Source organism: Diadema setosum, chromosome 11, assembly GCF_964275005.1.
Source record: "Diadema setosum chromosome 11, eeDiaSeto1, whole genome shotgun sequence".
NCBI lineage: Eukaryota > Metazoa > Echinodermata > Echinoidea > Diadematoida > Diadematidae > Diadema > Diadema setosum.
Window position 1 is genome coordinate 27,967,274 of NC_092695.1, and position 20,352 is coordinate 27,987,625.

Below are 20,352 nucleotides of genomic sequence, written 5' to 3' on the forward strand. Positions count from 1 at the left end.
TGTGGTTCTGTGATCGTGAGTATGCGATCACAGTACCACATGCATGTTTAGCTTTCCCATGCATGCATCAGTTATACCCCCCATCCACAAACCTAACTCTCCTACCCAACTCCCAAATCAGTGCAAAATATGCTTTGTCTTGCATCTTTAAAAGAAAAGTAACCCTCCCAAAAAAGCCTTCATCAAAATGCCCCTCCCTTCATCCAAAGAGCTGTATCACCAATTTCTTCTTCTGCATTCCCCCTTTGCATGCTGGAGTGTATATGCAAACCTTTCTACTGGACTCATATGTAGTGGAAGTGTTTTTGTTGTTGTTTTTTATTCTCAGAACCTACATCCTTGATAGCATTTGAATGATTTCCGAGAAATGAAGTAGAACCTTCAAAAAAATGAATTATTTGTTGTGTGTATCTGATGAGAGCAGAAATGCTTGGGGTATGCACAGTCTGAATCAGGTTGTGTCTCGAAAACCTCAAAATCTTTAAACCAAACATATCACTGATTTCTAGTCACACCACTCACAAATACATGCAAACCTTCTAATTTGATGAAAATGAATAATACTCACTGATTATGCTTTGAACCTAGAAAGGATTTGGTGAAGCTCTTACCTAGCTTTATAAGCATTCAGGATTTGATCGAGTTGATTTGCACAAATTCTGTTGTTAGGGAGATGCAAACGCACCCCTCCCGGGGGGTTTCCAGTTGGTAAGTACAGTCTTGTGTTTGGCGTATATTCACCAGCATCTGAACGAACGCACCACCATCTGTTCTCTTGTGGATACAATGCACAGATTCACTTGTTATCAGTCGCCATGGTTACAGAGGCAGATGTGCCAGAGGCAGCTCTCTCCAAAAAAAAAGAAAAAGAAAAAAAAAGAAAAAGAACAATGACTGGAGAGCCTCATGTTTGACACTGACATCAGTTTGTTTGTTTGTTTGTTTGTTGTTTTCTCACCTTTCTTGATGTGCCATTGTTTTTTTGTTTTTTTATTCTCTTGGAAAGTTATTGTTTGTATTTTTTCACGTGATTCTGTGTTTAAGGATTAATTAACCTATTGGATTTTGCCTTGGGTTGTTATAACCATTTCTGTATTTTGATGTGAGTTATTTGTATCCATTGAATGCAGTCCCTCATCACATCTGACCTTGTGTGCCATTTTCCAAAATATCCCTTCATTTCTCTTTCTTTAATTCTCTCTCCCCTCTGCCTTTCTCTACTTACATGATATATAATTCATAACAAAGTTCCTGCCATACATTGATTTGCGAATATGTCTACAGAAGTACACCAGTTTCTGTCAAACTTGCATAAGTTGACATTTTTCTTTTTTGTCTCAGCTTGTAAGGCATCTACACCTTTCTGCAGTTTCCATATCATCTATTCATCCCTGAACCTATAGCAAAAATCCTGTAATTAGATCTTCATTTGTCATATAGTCTGTTCTTCTCTTAACCCTCATTTTTTTTCTCTCTCTTTGTGACATCATAAGATGTGCCAGTGGTAACAACAAAACTCTTACAGACTTGATGCATTACATATGAAGTTCTTGCATATCGTGGGAAAGAGCACTTTCCATACTACTGGTATTCAAAAATACATACTCCCCAACATACTTCCCAAAATTTCATGCCAGGATCTGCTTAACAGATATCCCCATTCCCTCCTGCCACTCTCTGTCTCTTCCTAAACTTTTCTCCCTTTCGTATGCATACCATTTCCTTTATTTTGCTCCATGCATCCTCTATGCCCCTGTCGCCATTCTTCCTGCAGTATTGTTCTGTCTGTCATGCATTGTCCTGCATTGTTTGAAGTGCGTGCCTCTCCACTCGTAGGCATCCCACTCTTCTCATGTCAAAAAACAAAACAAAAAAAAAAACAAAACAAAACAAAACACCATGCATTGCTGCCTCCCTCCCCTCCCAACTCTGTAATGCAGTCCAGACTACTTTTGCTTCTATGTTGCCCACATCCACTTCCGCCCACTTTCCCGCCACTCTAACCCCCCGCCGCTGTGTCTCCCATCCAGCATCAGCAGAATGCTGGGTTCGCACCCGTCCCGTGACCCGATGCATGCGCGGTGTCTGTTACCATCGGTACGGCACTGGGGCGTGGCCGAATTCGGACTTGGCTCCGAGCCTTCACAGAGAATAAACTGTCTTACCTTTGTGGTTATGCCCGCAATCAATGAATTGATTATCGTTGCATACACTAGATGCATGTGGCGAATATAAATAGCAACCTTAAAGCATGCCAGCATGACACAAAGTATGCAAATGCAGTGCTGGTCTAGAAGGCAGGTATTAATGAGTAACCTTCTTGTTTGCCAGAGGCATCCGTTTCAAAGAAATCGAAATTAAAGTCCTGGTAATGGAGTGATGTGCTTTTATGGATGAGAATCCATGCTGAACGTCGTTTTTTTTTTTTTTTTTTTTTTTTTTGCATCAAAATATATAAAGAAAAGTTCATTTCAGTGCATTAGATAGAACGTGTATTGGAAATAAGCTCAATGCATGTTTTGTTTCAATTATTTCCTGTTTCATGAATTATTTAACATATATGCAGAGGAATGTTCATGTATTTTAATTGATATAATCAGTCATCATACTTCAATTTTGTCACTTCTATAACATACATCACATCTTCTCCTCTTAAAGATTTAACTAATTGATTGACGCATTTGTTTCCTTGCTGTGATTTTTTTTAATTGACTTGCTGATGCAGTGACCTGAACTAAATTTTGAGTTTGATGTTATTTTAGGGGGTCATAATGAGTTTGAAATCACATATGTGTGTTGTCATGGTAACCCTGTTAAGCATTGATGATCCCATAATGCAATGTTCCATACATGGCCCAGTGGTAGCAACACTCAAGTGATACAGAAAATGTGTGAGGTCATCCAACATCTGTGTGGAAGAAAAAAGAAAAGGGATCAAGGGAAAGATAAATTTGGATAACCAAGGAGGATCGACCGAAGATACAGTGTAGATGCAAAGTTGAAGTAAACTTCTGATTTCCTATATTCAAATCTAAGACTCATTGCAACCTTTACACATAGTTAGGTGAAAATTGAGTGAAGTAGGTAAACATGGGGCTAGCAGATTGTATGTTACCTGTAGCTGAGGCAGTTTGAAGTGGAAATGTTTGATATTTTGCTGTGAATCAGTATAGATTTTGTGACCATTTTGGTAGATTTATAATTCTGTAAGCACATTTGCTTGTATCAGCTTGTCACTGGCACAAGTGTTAAAGTTGTGTTTCTGTTCAATTGTTTATTTTCAGAATAGGGTGAACATATTGGAGAAGTTATTCTAGAAAGGTAGCTGATAATTGTAGAAACAACTTCTGATGGGATTTGTTTATGTGCCCTATCAAATCTATGCATTGTCCTCTTGTATGCATGTAATGAGTTTTAGTGGCTTGTAAAAGGTTAAAACAAAAGGACATTTCAGTAGAATGAAATGGTTGCTGTATCACATCTTTGTGCTTTTGCACACACTGGAATAAAAAAGCGGAAGTCTGTAGAGGATATATGTACACATCTGTGAGCACACAATGACACTCCTGTGTAGAATGCAGTGTTTGCAATGCCACCATCGTCTGATTGGTCCCTGCAGCAGGACGAGGTCGCAGCGCCTCCTCAGCCCAAGAAGACGGTGACGGGAACGGATGCCGACCTCAGGAGGCTGAACCTCAAACAGGCCAAGCAGCTCCTCAGGAACTTTGGCATTGCCGAGGAAGACGTAAGCCCAAGTTGCCCTCTGTAATGGTTCAAATTCTGTGTGGGAAAGTGTGCCAAATGACAAAGTGTTACTTCTGCAGTATTCATACATGTGCGAACCTAAGGAAACGCTTTGGTCTTCAATATCTACCTCAGGGAATGTAGAGCAGACATCTGTCAGGTTTGAAACAGAATAAAATACAAAATGGCTGGTGATACGGTTTCGCCTATGCAAAGTCAGTAGCATAATGTTTCAGATGTAACCTTTTAAATGAAGTGACGTACAGTGTATATACAGCTCTTCTTATGGGAACTTTATTAGCTTGACAACCAGCTTTCCTATATAGGAAATGTTACTCCTATTTGCCTTCAAGTCATCTGGGTAGCTTTTTCATTATTCTCTTCAAAGTGTAAGATTTAAATTAGATCAGATTTTTTTCCCAGTATGGATATCACACTGATTCTATTGTTTCCATCATTATGAACAATCAGGAAGCCCTCTAATGAGCTTATGTAAATGTGTGTTCTGAAATAGGACAATCTTTAGGGCTAACTTCAGAGAAATATTGTTGATGCAACAATGCAGGATTATTGCCCTGCAGTTTATATGTATGATAAATTTTTGTGGTTAATACTGCAAAAATTATCGCAAGAAATATTGCTATCCTCCTCTCCCCGCCACCCCTTGCAGATCAAGAAGCTGTCCCGCTGGGAAGTGATTGACGTCGTGCGGACCTACTCCACCCAGCAGGCTCGGACCGGAGACAGCACCACCAGTAAATTTGCCCGTGGCAACCGATTCGGGATTGCCGAGCACCACGAGCGCTACAAGGAGGAGTGCCAGCGCATCTTTGACCTACAGAACAAGTGGGTGCAATGGAGTATGATTTCGTCACCCCTCAGATGTGGTGAAAGAAAAAAAAAATTATATTGATTCAGTCATGCATGTCGTGTGACATTTGGCTTATCCACAGTTGGAAAAATAAAAAGTATAGTTAAGCCCTTCTGCGCTTTGTTTACCAATTGCACATATGTCTGGATACTTATTGTTAATGTGTAGAGATTATCTAACCCCCATAATCCATATTGTGTCACCACAAGGCAGCACATTGTTTAATACACCCAAGTGGGATTGCTAACTTTACAACTAGGCCAAGTTTTGATGGATTACTGAATGCTGATGAAAAAGCTTGGCAAGTTAGAGGAAAGTCATTTGGAAAGTTAGAGTGAAGTCATTGGCAATGATCTCTGCTGTTCCTTTTGTTTGCAGTGTTTGCCTTTTTTTTATGACAATGACAATCATATAGTGAGTTCAGCTTGACCCCTTCTCTGCCCACGTGATGACCCAGAAGTGCAATGGTTTCAACTACAAGATACTTACTTTAATTTGTCTTCTATTTGAGAATATCACAAATACACCGGTATCATTTGAAAGTGTTCATCCTATCACTTAAATACCAGTTTTTGACTGACCTGTATGATGTTACTGATTGATATCTCGTTTGAGGAGGATGCTTGCATAGATGAATGAACATCTCTCTTCCCTTGCTGCTTTACTTACCTCCCCCACCCCCACCCCTTCCCACCAGGGTGCTGGCAAACACAGAGGTGTCCACCGATGAGGAGAGCAGCTCTGGCGAAGGCGAGGACAGCGACTTTGAGGAGATGGGCAAGAACATTGAGAGTATGCTGACCAGCAAGAAGACCAGCTCACAGGTAGGTGTGACCTCCTTCTAAACACACCAGGGAATAATTTTCCAACTCAAATTTGATTAGCAATTTAAGCTGATGAACAATGATATTTCAAATGGTATCCTGTACCCTTCTATGGAAGAAAACTGCTGCACAAAAATAGTTTGTGCAGCAGTGGTGTAAAAATGCATAGCAAATTGCGATGCCATACATGGAAAATTATTCCCTGCACACCCTCATCGGGTTTCTGTGGCACAAGCTGTTGCATGACAGTGATGTCATTGTGTACAATATGACACTATTGCAATATCAATTTTGTAGAACTCTCTGTATTTTCAATTCAGATTTGTGTAAAAAATGATGTAGAGACTTGAATAACCATCTTTGATGCCGACAGTAATGACACGCTTTTCATACTTTTCGCAATGAAATTTCATCTGTGAAAAATTATTCACATGAAAAACTAAACTCAGAGTCAATACCCCCCTCCAACAACAACAAGAGCAACAACAACAACAACAACAACAACACAATAAATTGTTGTAACAATGTCACTTTGAATGAATACAGCTAAAGATCCAGGAAGTGAAATGCTGATGGCTTACTCATGATTTTAGTAGTTTGAAGTTGCGAGATGTAAATGTGTGAATCAAACAAGGCTGTAGGGTCATAAAGTATGCCAAGAAGATTTCTGAAGTCATGCCTGATTGCAGACGTGATCCTCTCAGCGGAGCCTGTAGGAACGTCATCCTCACAGATGTATTTGCTCCCTGTCTTTCTACCCCCAGCTCTCCCATGAGCGTGAGGAGGCTGAACGTCTGGAGCTGCAGCGCATGATCATGGGCGAGGACTCCAACAGTGCCACACCCAAACCCGGCAAGGAAGGGACGGGGCCCTCTAGCTCCAAGGGGAGTCGCACCAACACCCCTATCCCTGGCAAGGAGGACGACACTGGATCTGTGCAGAGCTTTGCCTCATCATTGGTGAGTGCTTTTTTGTTTGTTTGTTTGTTTGTCAGTTGCTGTTTTTTCATCAGATAATCTTGTAGGTTCCAAATGCTTAAAAGATCAAATGTGCAGACAGTATGTGTGATTTTGAATGGATTATTAGTTCACTGTATATAATTAATTGTGTGGTAATACATCCTAAAAGTCAAATGGTCAGTTGAATCCCGTTTATGAGAGGATTCCACTTATAAGAGAGGACAGATGTTGGACATCATAGTTTATATTTCCTGATGACTTGCTTTTGTGAAAGTTTGGATACAGACACAATTGCCAGTATGATCATTGTGCTTTTGATTTCAACTTGGTTTTGCTTGAGAGTGCTCATCAAGAAGTTAAACTGTTTAGTTTTGAGATGTAACATAATATAGTTTCCCATTTATACTCAAGGGAGTGGAGATGTTAGATAAGAGAGAGGAAAACCAAAGGGGGGAAAAAAAAACCTCAACCCCCTCCCCATTACCCTTTAAAAAAAATAAACGAAAATAAAGATAAAAAACTTTTCCATTTTTCCTTGGAACAGTCCGGCCGGCGACTGAAGATTCACCGGACTTTCAAAGGCGAGGATGGCAAGGAGTATGTGCGTGTGGAGACTGTGAGGAGAGCAGAGGTCATCGACACATACGTCCGCATCAGACAGACTAAGGATGAACAATACATGTAAGTCTCATGGTCATGTCTTGTGTGCTGCTAGACCATTCCTGTAGTCCAAGAAGAGTCAATCTTTACTTACTGAGAGCGAAAGATTTTGTCCTCCTTGATTGTCTCTTTATATATCTGATCACTGTATACTTGAATCAGTGTGTGAACTTTGCTGTGATAGAGAGGCGTCCTGTTGAAACTGTCAGCATGATGGAGTATAAGCAATCTAGAGCGCATGCTCTGCTCGGGGGAAGGTGCTGCACTGCTGGAAGCTGGTGACATAAACAAAAAGCTTTTATATATATTGGAAAACTGGATGATATTCAGCATGTTTGTATTGGTAGAAATTAGCTGCTTGGCAGAAGTCTGCTTTCTCAGAGTGCATTTCTAGTTTCATGATGCTTACAAGTTAAAATATTGATGTTGGCCAGATATCTGTTAAACTTGTTGGGTCAGAAGTTAGCCATGTTCTGTCTCTTTAGATGTTAAGATTGATAGTTAATTGTCATAAAAAAGTCATATAGATATCTTCTGCAACAAATTGTCGTGGAGTGCTGGAGTGCTGTTGAGATAAATTTGCTACTCAGAGGAAAGCTTTAAGATTGGTTTATATCACATCCATTGTCACCTTTTTAGATTACAACATCTTAGATGAGCGTGAATAAATTGATGTAAACCAGCCGTCATGGAATACATGTGATATTTTTCTGTCGATTCCCAGTCGTCAGTTTGCGCTGCACGATGAACGCCACCGGGAGGAGATGAAGAAAGAGCGCCGCCGGATCCAGGAGCAGCTGAGGAGGATCAAACGCAACCAGGAGAAGATGGAGAAGGAGAAGACCAATCCCAAACCCAAGCCGGTCAAGAAGCCCAAGAAGAAGAAGGAGAAACCAGACCTCAAGGTACGGTGTCATTCTTAAGAGATTCCCTCATCTTACCTTCTCATAGTTTTTACCTCTTTTCCAACTGATGGTTGCTCAATATGATATAATAATAATAATAATAATATGAAATATTTATTTAGCGCTTAATACAACACGTTTCGAAGCGCTTTACAATGCTAAACAACCAAACAAACAAACATACAAATCAACTTAGAATAACAAATATACAAATGCATGCAGGGCCTACATAATCATTAATTCTGCTCTAAAAATAAATGAGTTTTAGGTTTCTTTTTGAAGATGTCGACGGAGGTGGAGGTCTCAATGTGAGTAGGGAGAGTGTTCCAAAGAAGGGGGGCACAAACGGAAAAAGCACGGTCACCATAATGATATGAGCTGCATTGTGAGGGTGATATTTTAATAAAACTGAACATTACTTCATCTCAAATTTGAAATTACCCTGTGATTGTTTTATATTGTTGCACAACCTTCTTTCTACAAAAATAGTGATTTAACATAGCCTAGGCAAAAACATATTGTCATTGACAACAGGTCTAAGTTTAGAAATCATTGTTTTGTGTGATTGTTTGGGGATTTTTTGTACTCCTTGAGACATTTTGATTGCCTTGTTTAAGCAATTCACCTTTTCTTCTTGAAAGTATTTAAATGAAGACATGAAAGCTGTTTGTTGCAGGCATCTTAGTTCCGTTATTCATATCCTTATTGCCATACTTTGTGCTTAAGTTTTGTCCCCCCCCCCCCTGTCGTTTTGCCCAACAGATGAAGTGTGGAGCCTGTGGCCAGATCGGTCACATGAGGACCAACAAGGACTGCCCGATGTACAAGAAGGAGTCCCTGGAGAAACAGCCTTCCATCACCGTGGCGATGACGGAGGAGCAGGAGGAGGAGGAGAGGCGGCTGGACGACGACGAGCTGGTCAAGACGGAGGGCACCAAGATCCTGCTGGACAAGAGGGTCATTACTCAGTGAGTAGCTCTCGAGAGGATACGAAGAGTTTCATTGCAAAATGTGCTAAGTGCCATTTTTAAAGATTTTAAAGTAAGTCCATTATCAGGTAGAGGGAAATAAAACGTTTCCAGTGTTACCTCACAACATAACAAGGAATATTCTTGAAGTTATGATTTATAACAAGGAATATTCTTGAAGTTATGATATTTTTTAAATCCCATATTTTCTCACTGTTTTCTTTGATTTTCAGCAGCTTCAATTGCAAATATCTCAACTTAACAAGAATGCAACTTGCTCTTTTTGCAATAAAACTCTTCAAATAGCTCTTGAGTGATAGATAAACAGTCTTGCAAGTTTTGTTTGATTTGTATGTACATATGATATCACTGCTGTATTGTGTACAGTGACAAAAAGGGAATACGATGAAGGAAGCTTATCGTAAATCTTGATGTGTTGCAACTTCTATGATTGAAGAGGAACAGTGACATTCTGAAACAGGTCAGATTCATGTCGTGTGAAATAAATTTTTCTTTTGTAGGTATGTACATATTGCTTTGTGAATGTGTTTTTGTTTTTTATATTGTTTTCGTTTCCAGCCATATCTTAGGTCAGTGTATGAGAATATTGATTTTCAAGGAATTCTTGTACACTATACATTCTGGCAAAACTCATGTTTGGTAACAAAGATTATCAATCCCATACTTTCTATGATGTAGTGCGGACAAGGTGAGGCGGAAGTCACTGGTGCTGAAGTTCCCGAAGGAGAACATCAAGACAACAAAGAAGAGGAGAGTCAACCCAGAGCCTCACTGTGATTACCTCAAGGTCTGTCTTTAACCCTCTCAGTGTCCCTTGAAAGATAAACTTATATGTCCTTCCTATGTGATGCAGTACCGTGGTCATTCAATACTGAGCTGTTGTTCACCTTTTTATGAGAAGATATGTCTGCATACATCCTTGTGTTGTTAATTAGAGCAAAAGGATTAGAATAAAGAAGTAATTACATACAATTTTCTAGTGTTCTTGTGTCTGAGAGATGAATGCCTGCACAACTAGTGTGTGATTTTAGATACCTAATTTAAAACTCTGTTGAATCCTATATCGTTGTTGTTGTTGTTGTTGTTGTTGTTGTTGTTGTTGTTGTTGTTGTTGTTGTTGTTGTTGTTGTTGTTGATTTTCAAGGAATGTTCGTGTATTGTTTGATCTAATTCTGTTAATTGGGATGCCATTTTCACACAGCGACCAAAGCAATCCAAGAATCGCAGACGGACTGACCCACAGGTCATTCTGAGCACTCTACTTGAGGATGTCCTGAATGCCATCAGGGATATTCCCTATGTGAGTATATTATCCCTCTATCAGAACAAATATATTCCCTGTTTCTGTATGTTGTAGCCTGCCCAGCAGAAAGGCCCTGTTATGTAATTTTGACCCCAAAGTTGAACTTTGGTTTGTGACATAATTGGACAGAGTTTTGTAAGCTTTTTTTGTATGATGTAACCATCACTGCTTTGTGATTTTTCAACCATGTCTCCCTTTGGGCCCTTCTGACAAACAGGGAACATTGTCTCTCTCTTTCTTTAGATTAACCCTAATCAGGCTGGGGGGGGCGGAATCCGCCCCCCCCCCCTCGACGTTTCGCGCAATATCTTCGCAACGCGATATGCTCCCGCCGCGATGTTTCATGACTTTTTTCTTTCAAGTATCGCGCAACTTTTGAGACCCAAATTGTTGCGCCCGCGCGTACTGTTTTGACGCGACGCCTGTTCGAAAAAAATTTGTCAACCCCAAAATTGCTCCAAAACGTGATTTTGTGTACAAATCCAATGCAAATTGTGTTTTTTCAATTAATTCACATAAAAATTCATATCTTCACTTAGAATGGCCGAAATTAATTTATTTTAGCATAATAATGCTTCGAAAAATGTCTGTGACAAATTTTGGCCAAAAAACAAACAAAAACAAAAGGTCAAAAAACAAAGAAATACATAAGAAATTCAAAAAACAATAAAATACATAAGAAATTAATTTCGATACAGATTTTTTTTTATCCTATGTCTCAGAAGAATGATACAAGAAACATTTTTAAAAAGAAATTAGCTTAATTGGAGCATTAATAAGTGATTTAGAGCCCAAAACTGATTTTATGCATAAATTACAATAATTAATTAATATAAAATATAAGAAAAATTTCTCGGAGAAAGCAACCATACATTTTGATAGAATATGTCACGGGCGTCGCGTGTGCCGATTTTCGGCGCAATCGCGCGTTCCATAGGCGGGGCGGAATCCCCCCCCCCCCCCCCAGATATAGCATAGCCAAAAAAGCCCAGCCTGATTAGGGTTAAATACTTTACCTGTGAGAGTGTGTCTCTCCTTTAGGGCACATGTATATTCCCTGTATTAATGTATCTCTCTTGTAGAACATATACCCTGGATTAGTATATCTCTCTTGTAGAACTTATGCCCTGTATTAGCGTATCCCTCTTTCAGGACATATATATTCCCCGCATTAGTGTATCTCTCTTGTAGAACATATACATTCCCTGTAATAGTGTATCTCTCTTTTAGAACATTTATATTCCCTGTATAAAGTGTGTCTCTCTTTTAGAACATAATATATTGCCTGTATTAGTGTACCTCTCTTTTAGAACATACATATTCCCTGTATTAGTGTATCTCTCTTGTAGAACAAATTTATTGTGTCTGTGAGCATGTGTTTTAATTGACATATAAATTTTAAGCCCATTTTTCTCAAAATCTTGAAATCTCTGTAACTTTTAGTGGATTTCTCTGGTCACATTTACTCATCCACAAATTGGAAATAATTGAACTGTTACTTTGATGATTTACCATCCACCTTATAGAATTCTTTCTCAGATGGGTGTCAGTCCTAACGAAGACCTTCACATACAGAGAAACAACTAAGCTGTCACAAAGACCAGCTGACTTTTCTTTTCTTAATATCATTGTTGCTCCGTATGTTCCATTTCAATCCTCAGACTCAGCCATTTCACAACCCAGTGGTCAGGAGACAGGTGCCAGACTACTACAAGATTGTCACCAAGCCGATGGATCTCCAGACAATGAGAGATGTAAGCAAATTATCCAGGATACTGTAAAACACGATATTTTCGCGGCATGAAATTTCTGCGAGTGGGAGCCGACAGCCTCATTTGCAGCATGAAATTTTCGCGAGTTGCTTCTAACATTCAATACATATAGTGTACACAGATCTTTAGCGTGCATTGTCATTTCGCGAATCGCGGATCTCGCAAAAATTCGCGAAATTAATATGCATGCGAACATTCCTCATTTTACAGTAACTCATCTACAACTAGAAGCACTCGGAGAGTGCAAATCTCTGCTGAGCTCATTGGGTTACGAACACAATGGAACTGTGCATGCATCCTTTCAGATAAACTTTGTGGATCCGGCACATGATCTGAATCATGTTCTAAAACTTGCCAAGATTTCCCTCTGCCACAATGGATTTTTCCAGAAATGTTCATCAAAATCCATTCTGAGTTTTTAAGTGATATGTGGAACAGGCAAGGAAACGAACAAAAAATACATGAACAATGGTAGAGGTTATAGGTTAACACCAACAAATTATAAAAATTATGTATTTTATAAACATTAAAGTTTGTGTGAAACGACATTGATTCATGGGTATGGATAATATCCAACTTCTGCGTGATTTGACCAAAATATATAGTTTCATTGAGTTCAAATCACCTTTAGTTGTTGATATATGGATGTACAGTAGAAGATTGGTATGAAATTGATTGCTGATGTTGTGAATGCGTGGAGTTTATTAGTCTGTAAATCTTTGCCATTTACTTTATGATGGATACCTTATGCATAAACTGAAAAGCCAGTTCAGCTACGACCCTTGTAAGTGAATAAACAATGGTTTGTTTGTTTGTTTTTTGGTTTAACTGGCGAATAAAAAAGAGTTTTAAAATAATCTAGTATTGATGTTTTGGCATCTGTAATTGAACACATTCTAGTATTGACAAGTTGAAAGAAAGCATGAAAACAAAACCACATTAGTTACCTAACATACAGCTTGTGTGTTAGTGTTAGTCTTAATAAGAGTACCTCATATCACAGAAGTCCATGAGAAAAACAAAAAACAAAAATAGGTGTTGCATCATGTCAAAATTTTGACCTGCTTTCCAGAGCATCCGGAAACACAGGTACGCCTCGAGGGAGCAGTTCCAGACTGACGTGATGCAGATCGTGGACAACAGCATCCTGTACAACGGAGCGAAGAGCCCCCTCACGATGGTGGCTCGAAATATGCTTCTCCTCACTCAGAAGGAGATGGAAGAGGTACTGTATACGCAGTATTTTGGCTGTGTTTGTATTTTCTGTGAATTTTAAGAGTTTACTTATATTTACAAAATCAGCAACTCTTAAAGATCCTGTTTACCTTTGGGAGCAGTGATTAAAAAAAAATGTTCAAGATATCACATTTGATGCATATGTGCAGGTCAGTTGTATCACAAAACATCTTACTATATGAAATTTTTGCAATAAAGCCTAAAATATAAGGAGATATTAGTGTTTTTCTCAAGGAACCATAACTGTAGACGGTTTAGTCTGGAAACATTGTTATTATAACAATTCTTCACATTTTGTATATTGAAGAATACTAAATATCGATTATACTGATTCAAATTATGCCTTTAAAGAGTTTTACGTCCCATAGCACAAATAATTTGCAAATATTAATAACATAACAAATCTATCTTAAAAAAAGAAAGGAGAAAATTACTCCGGCACTACACTAAAAACCCTTCTGAAAGTTCATTGGGTTTGCAAGTGTAATTACTGAAAAAATAAGCTTTGAATGAGAATGGTATAATGCTTTTTTTTATTGTTTTGTATCTTCATTGAGACATTTTACAGTACACTCATATGGAACTTCACTCTTCGTGTTTCTGTGTTTGTCTTTTCACTACTCTCTGCCAGAATGCCAACAAATTCTCTCGTCTGGAGAAAGCTATCAATCCGTTGCTAGGAGACGATGACCAAGTGGCCTTCTCGTTCATCTTAGATAACATCGTGGCCGCCATGAAGGCAGTGCCAGAGGTAAGGGTAGTCTCTGTCAAGTCTTTTGTTCTCTTTTCTCTATCTGTTTATTTTTGGGAAACCTCGTTCCCTTTGGTGTCCCATCACATTTTGAGAGCCCTATTTAATAGGTGAGAATGCGGGAGAGATCCCAAGTCAGTTTCCTGGACAATGTGTACCTCCTTGGGTGAAGTCTTGTAGTTGTGGTGCCAGTGTTCACTCTAAGGAGTACAAATTGGTATAAACCTAACGCTGCGAGGTTAGTGTTTATGTCATTTGGAGCAGAACTGATATTGGTGATTCCGCCCATGTTGAATAAGACGCTGTTAGAGACCCCATGATGATTGTGATGGAGATAATGATATTTATGATGGTAAAATGATGATTATTAGCCAAATCATCTGCATGATTGTCCTTGTCTGTTGTTTTTACATCTTCAGAATGGCAAGGAAATCTTTTATTGCAAGATTTGCATAAGAATAATTATGTTACTTTTTCAGTGTCTTACCGGGTAATTAATCGGCAATCAGGAACATCGTTTATTTTATTCTTGTACTGTAGTCTTGGCCCTTCCACAACCCAGTCAACCCCAAGAAGGTGCGGGACTACTACAAGATCATCAGACACCCGATGGACTTGGAAACGATGCGGAAGAACGTCGCCAAGCACTTCTACCACTCCTCGGAGGACTTTCTCAAAGATGTGGAGCGTATCCGTGACAACTGCATTCAGTACAATGGTACGAGCAAACCGTCTGCAAGTCATTGAATTCATCTTCATAGTGAAATGTTGTTTGTGTGATTATTTCCTTGTTGTGAAAAAGGATGTCCCTACAAAATGACACAGCATATCATCGTGATTATCATGAAATGGTCAATCAGATTATCCATGAGATTTTTGTTGTGATCGATGTGATTTTCAATTAAATTTGTGCATAAAAATGTGTACTAACTTCCTGCATGTTTGGCTTAGATTAGAAGTGTTGTTTCCTTGCCCTTGTTTAAACCATGATGAACCACTTTGTACTTTATATTACCATCATGATGTCAGGCAATTTCAATAACTTTTCTGTTTAGTCCAACTAACAGCGATGCTGCTTCTCCTTATGATAAGGTGTAAGGGCTTCACTGTCGTTATCTGTGCGAGTCCATTTACTTCATAGGTATTGCCAATCAGCAAGAATTTTACAGTTGTTTCAATGCATTACTTACCATGTCACCTATGTACACTTCATTGCATCAAAGTTAAAGCTCTGCTTTTGTGACATTACAGGACCAATCAAATTTTATTCAAATTCATGAATTCTTCCATCCAGATGCTTCATTGCAACTGATTGACAAATTGCCCTGCATGAAAGTAAATAAGCACTGAATTGATCAGTGTTTAAGTAGTAGCCATGATAAAAAATCATGGGCATACATACTTGAGCGGGATTCGAACCCACGACCTCCTGATCACCGGACAGGCGTCATGTCCACTAGACCACCGAGCTTTCGCCTGACAGTAAAGTGTTGGTTCTAATCCTTATAACATGCAGCGGGTACTGCTTTGTTATTCAAATTCATGAAATTCTTCCGTCGAGATGTTTTCATTGCAACTGATTGACAAATTGCCCTACATCGACGTAAATAAGCACTGAATTGATCAGTGTTTTAGTAGTAGCCATGATAAAAAATCATGGGTGTACATACTCGAGCGGGATTCGAACCCACGACCTCCTGATCACCGGACAGGCGTCATGTCCACTAGACCACAGAGAATTTCATGAATTTCATGAATTTCATGAATTTGAATAATTACGCAGTACCCGCTGCATGTTATAAGGATTAGAACCAACACTTTACTGTCGGGCGAAAGCTCGGTGGTCTAGTGGACATGACGCCTGTCATCAGGTTCGAATCCCGCTCGAGTATGTACGCCCATGATTTTTTATCATTTTTACTACTAAAACACTGATCAATTCAGTGCTTATTTACGTCGATGTAGGGCAATTTGTCAATCAGTTGCAATCAAATTTTATGCATAACTGAGGATAAAGAAACCAGTGCCATGGCCGGCGCCACATTTTCAGAAGTGGGGGGGGGGGGGGGCCACTTCATACTTGTGGTGCCACTTCCAGGTTTCATCAGCCAACAAACAGACAAAAAAAGACCTTCAGCATAACTCTGGTGTCACTTCCAGGGTTCTTCAGCTGACAAGCAAAAAAAAAAAAGCCTTACTGTGCTCACACTTAAGGTTTCTATCTATTTTTGTTTTCTTGTGCCACTTTTGCACTTCTGGGGTAAAAAAGCAGGGGGGGGGGGGGAGCAAAGTGGTGACAACCTATATATTCCTATGTATGGTGCCAAAAAAAGTGGGGGGGGGGGGGGCCTGAGCCCGAGCCCAAGCCCAAGCCCAAGCCCGAGCCTGAATACAGTCAGATCAAACATGCAGGCCTACTCCGCACAAAGCACTGAAGCAAGAGTGGTGAATGCCACATTTTGTCTAACAAGTCGAGTCATGTGTCATCACTAGGCAAGGAGAGTCAGCTGACGGCAGTGGCTGAGAAGGTCCTGGAGACGTGTAAGAATGAACTCCTGGCCAACGAGGATCACATCTCTCAGCTAGAGAGGGACATCGCCATGGCACAGGAGGCCGCCCTGGAGGGGGCGGAGATTGAGGGCCTCGCCCCCCACACGCCCATGAGCGGTGCCACCAATGATGACAGCAATATGGGTGAGTTCCCGAGAGAGAGAGCAGTGTGGAATTGTAAGCAATGGAGAAATATTTCATCCCATAGAATATAAGTTTATGGGCACTCAGTGAATATTGTGACTGCTCAATTCAATTTGACTTTTCAGTAATTTATTCAAATTGTAAGCATGCTCATTTTTTAACAGAGATTTCTTGTGACAGCAAGAAAGCTTGACAAACAGTTGGCTACTTGTACCTGTAACAATAAAGGCTTTTGCATTTCCTACAGAATTCCAAGTATCTTAAGTGGTTATTGGATATCTTGTCACTAAATCCTCAGAGGTTGAACATGAACAACTCTGAAAATGTTTAGTAACATGTCCTAGTTCTGAAAGCCTTTCTGACACAAATACATATGCACACACATGCATGGATGAACATTCTGGATTTCTCCATGCAGTTAAAGCATGGGGAAATTGTTGCAAATGTGATTCAAAGCACTGATAGTTGCCTTGTGTCGGACTCGTTGTTGGATGTCAAAGCCATTTACTCACAAAGACTCTTCGTATTTCAACTTTGCAGGCTTCGAGGATGACAGCGTGATGAGCGGCGACAGAGAAGGTGGCATGGAGATTGAAGGGGACGGGGAATACGTGGACATCGAAGGAGGAGATGATGTAAGTAGGGGATGCGGATGTGTCCATGAAATGAAGCAGTATACAAATCGTGAATGGTTATGAGTGCGATGATATGAAGTTTCGTATAGGTGAAAGATAGAGATGCTCTGAGTTGAAAAGTGCACCTCATCTTTCATCACCTGCAAAATTTTGTTGTATTGCATGAGTAAATCCATACATTATTTGTTTTATATAACACCTTGGATGTTAACAGATTCTTAAATTTAGTACAGAAATTGCAAACATTTTTTTTTTTTTTTTTTGCGGGGGGGGGGGGGGGGGGAAGGCAAATGGTTGGCGTAGTCACAATCATCAGTTGTACATGAAACCGATCAGCTGAAGTTGTCGATAGTAAAATGAGTGACTGGACGTGCACTTATAACTGATGTAGTGCGCACAGCAAGGGTTGTTTATTGTTACATCAGAGCATCTTTTGTTACATTAGAGCCTTACAATGGAACAAAAATGATGAGTTGATCATGAGTTTAATGAGGACTATTTTCAGAGTAGAACAGCTATTTGCCAACTACTCATGGTAAAGTGTTGTTGACTGGAAAGCCCTGAGGCTTATCAGCTCACATCTTATCCTTGCATATGGGATGCCAGCCACCAGTATGTTGAGCCTCATCTCATAATCTAAATCTAAACATTCAAATGTCTTCTGATATTAGTTCAGTGTACAAGGATATTTTTCCCCAAAATTTATAGTTTGTTACGAAATAATCCATGATCTTTGCATCCACACAGAGTCAGTGGCAACTAAAAATGTGATGTGTGAAAATTGTCCTTTGGCATAGATTTGCATAAGTTATGGCAATATTTTGAAATATGCACTTTTTCCTCCTGTATGTGTTATTTCAGAGCCGACTGGAAGGACTCCATGATGAGAGTAGCGTCCTGGTCAATGACCTCCAGCTCACCCCCGACAACAGCGAAAATGACGACAATGAGTCCGAGGGCGGAGACTTTGATGAAGGGGACAATGAGGAGGACGATATGGACAGCAAGCAGGGCATCGAGCCCAACCTCAGCGAGGGGGAGGAGGTGGAAGAGGAGGACGACGACAACGACAACGAGATCCGGGCATCATCGTCGATGATGATGATGGGGGGCATGTTCAGCGAGGAGGCGCAGTCCGGCATGTTCCAAGGGGAGGAGGAGGATTCCAGGAGTTCGGCCTGGATGGAGGAGGAGGAAGAGGAATCCTTCGATGCGGGAGACAGTCGGTTGTCGATGTCGCGCCCGTTCGGACTGGATGCCACGAGAGATGATGAGGAGGAGGAGGAGGACGAGGAGGAGGAGATGCTGAGGGGGCGTAACCTGGACGCGGGGGAGATGGAGATGAAAGAGGACAATGAGGAAGATGATGATGATGGGGAAGACAGCGATGATGACGTTTCGGGGGACATTGATGATGAGTCATGATAGTGCGAGCCTCATCACTCTGATTTCGAATCGAGATGATTGTGGTGGACATCATTATGTACAGTACCATTTATTGTTGGTATCTTGGTGCTTGTGAGCTACTGTCAAACCTGTCTATATATCGATCACCCAAGGGAGATGAAAAAAAAAGTGGCTGTTATAGACAGGTGGCCGCTATAGACAGGTTCTCTAACATGCTCTGTCTCTGGGAGGGAATTGTTTTTAGCGGTCGTATACAGCAGCTGGTGCTATAGACAGGTGGTTGCTGAGACAGGTTTGACTGTATTTTAATGTTCATCTGTATGCAAAGAAGCTAGTATTACTCTGTCTATGTTTCATTTGTTCACAGAAAGTAGCATTCAATACTTTTGGTGCTAGAATGTTACATTTGCAGATGTACCAAAGGATGTAGGTTCTTTGGTATCAGTGTGTGTGTGAAATCCTTCAGTCAATTGACCATATTACACTCTTGAGTGTGAGGATATGTGAAATGTGGCTATCTTGCAGACATGACTTGTTTCTTGAAATTCCCTTACATCTAGCAACCTCAGTTGAAGAAAGAAAGAGGAGGCAGGACAGATGTTCCCTGTGACACTGAAATGAACACAGTCTATGATTTGATCACGTTTGAATCTGCATGTCATGCTTGTTCGATTTTCTTCCCATAAAAGCTTCATTGCTACTTTGCCTGCCCACCCAGTTTACATAGTATCTAAAACTGTGAGATTCAGTTATATGAAAAGCATATACCTGTATAAATTTCAGATCTGAATTCGTCCATATCTCACGATGTAAAATGTTCAGTTTTTTGCAGAATTCCCATCAGTTACTTTGAATTAGCTGTGGCCTTTATAAATGGTTCTTAACATTGCTTGTGACATAATGACCTTGGTTTTTTTTTTTCTATGAAACATTTTGACTTCAAGTCAAAGTGTTGAAGAAAAAGATAATCACCTAGCAGCTACAAATAACCTTGGGACATGTCATTACATGGGGGAGGGGGGTATAGTAAGGGGATGAGGAAAAGTAAGGCGTTGCAGTTGCTGAATCTAAGCAAAGTGTGTATCTGATGTTAGAAACTGTGTGGAATTGATACAGGTGTACATAAATAGTGACTGCCGATTTAAGCCCTGTCGCCATTTGCCATATTTCGTTAGCAGTCATTGCATGCTGTATATTATACTGTAAATATCTCATGTAAATTTATGCAGTATGAATAAATGATAAAGATTGACAAACATTCACTTTGATTGATCTTGCCTGATATTTTCATGTTATTTCTAAACTTGAGAAGCAAAAAAAAAAAAAAGATGTCCCCAGTTTAGCAAGCATAATTGTAAGAGTGATGAAAGTCAGAGAGAGAGAGAGAGAGAGAGTATATTCTTTATTGCCAGAGAAAACCTCAAGCAACTTACAAAGTTGAAAAAGAAAGGTTCATGCACCTCAAAAGTGGCACAATGGCAGTGTACAAACACCTGTCGATCGAAAGGTAAATATATGTGCTGTTTTGAAAAGGACCATTGTAATCTATTAAAAAAAAAAAAAATTATATATATATGTATATATATATATATATATATATAT

At 39.8% G+C, this 20,352-nt stretch overlaps 1 protein-coding gene across 1 annotated transcript in view; it reads left to right on the forward strand.

Moving 5' to 3' along the window:
• LOC140235388 (transcription initiation factor TFIID subunit 1-like) overlaps positions 1-20,001 on the forward strand; it is a 33,786-nt gene extending 13,785 nt beyond the window's left edge. Inside the window, exons 18-33 of the mRNA XM_072315417.1 lie at positions 3,623-3,745; positions 4,415-4,590; positions 5,313-5,439; positions 6,204-6,398; positions 6,943-7,079; positions 7,783-7,963; positions 8,726-8,931; positions 9,631-9,739; positions 10,154-10,252; positions 11,917-12,009; positions 13,100-13,252; positions 13,895-14,014; positions 14,555-14,732; positions 16,508-16,708; positions 17,249-17,343; positions 18,205-20,001. Coding sequence (XP_072171518.1) covers positions 3,623-3,745; positions 4,415-4,590; positions 5,313-5,439; positions 6,204-6,398; positions 6,943-7,079; positions 7,783-7,963; positions 8,726-8,931; positions 9,631-9,739; positions 10,154-10,252; positions 11,917-12,009; positions 13,100-13,252; positions 13,895-14,014; positions 14,555-14,732; positions 16,508-16,708; positions 17,249-17,343; positions 18,205-18,768 — 2,757 coding nt within the window. The 3' untranslated portion in view covers positions 18,769-20,001. The remainder of the gene's footprint in view (positions 1-3,622; positions 3,746-4,414; positions 4,591-5,312; positions 5,440-6,203; positions 6,399-6,942; positions 7,080-7,782; positions 7,964-8,725; positions 8,932-9,630; positions 9,740-10,153; positions 10,253-11,916; positions 12,010-13,099; positions 13,253-13,894; positions 14,015-14,554; positions 14,733-16,507; positions 16,709-17,248; positions 17,344-18,204) is intronic.
• The last annotated feature ends 351 nt before the right edge of the window (positions 20,002-20,352 follow it).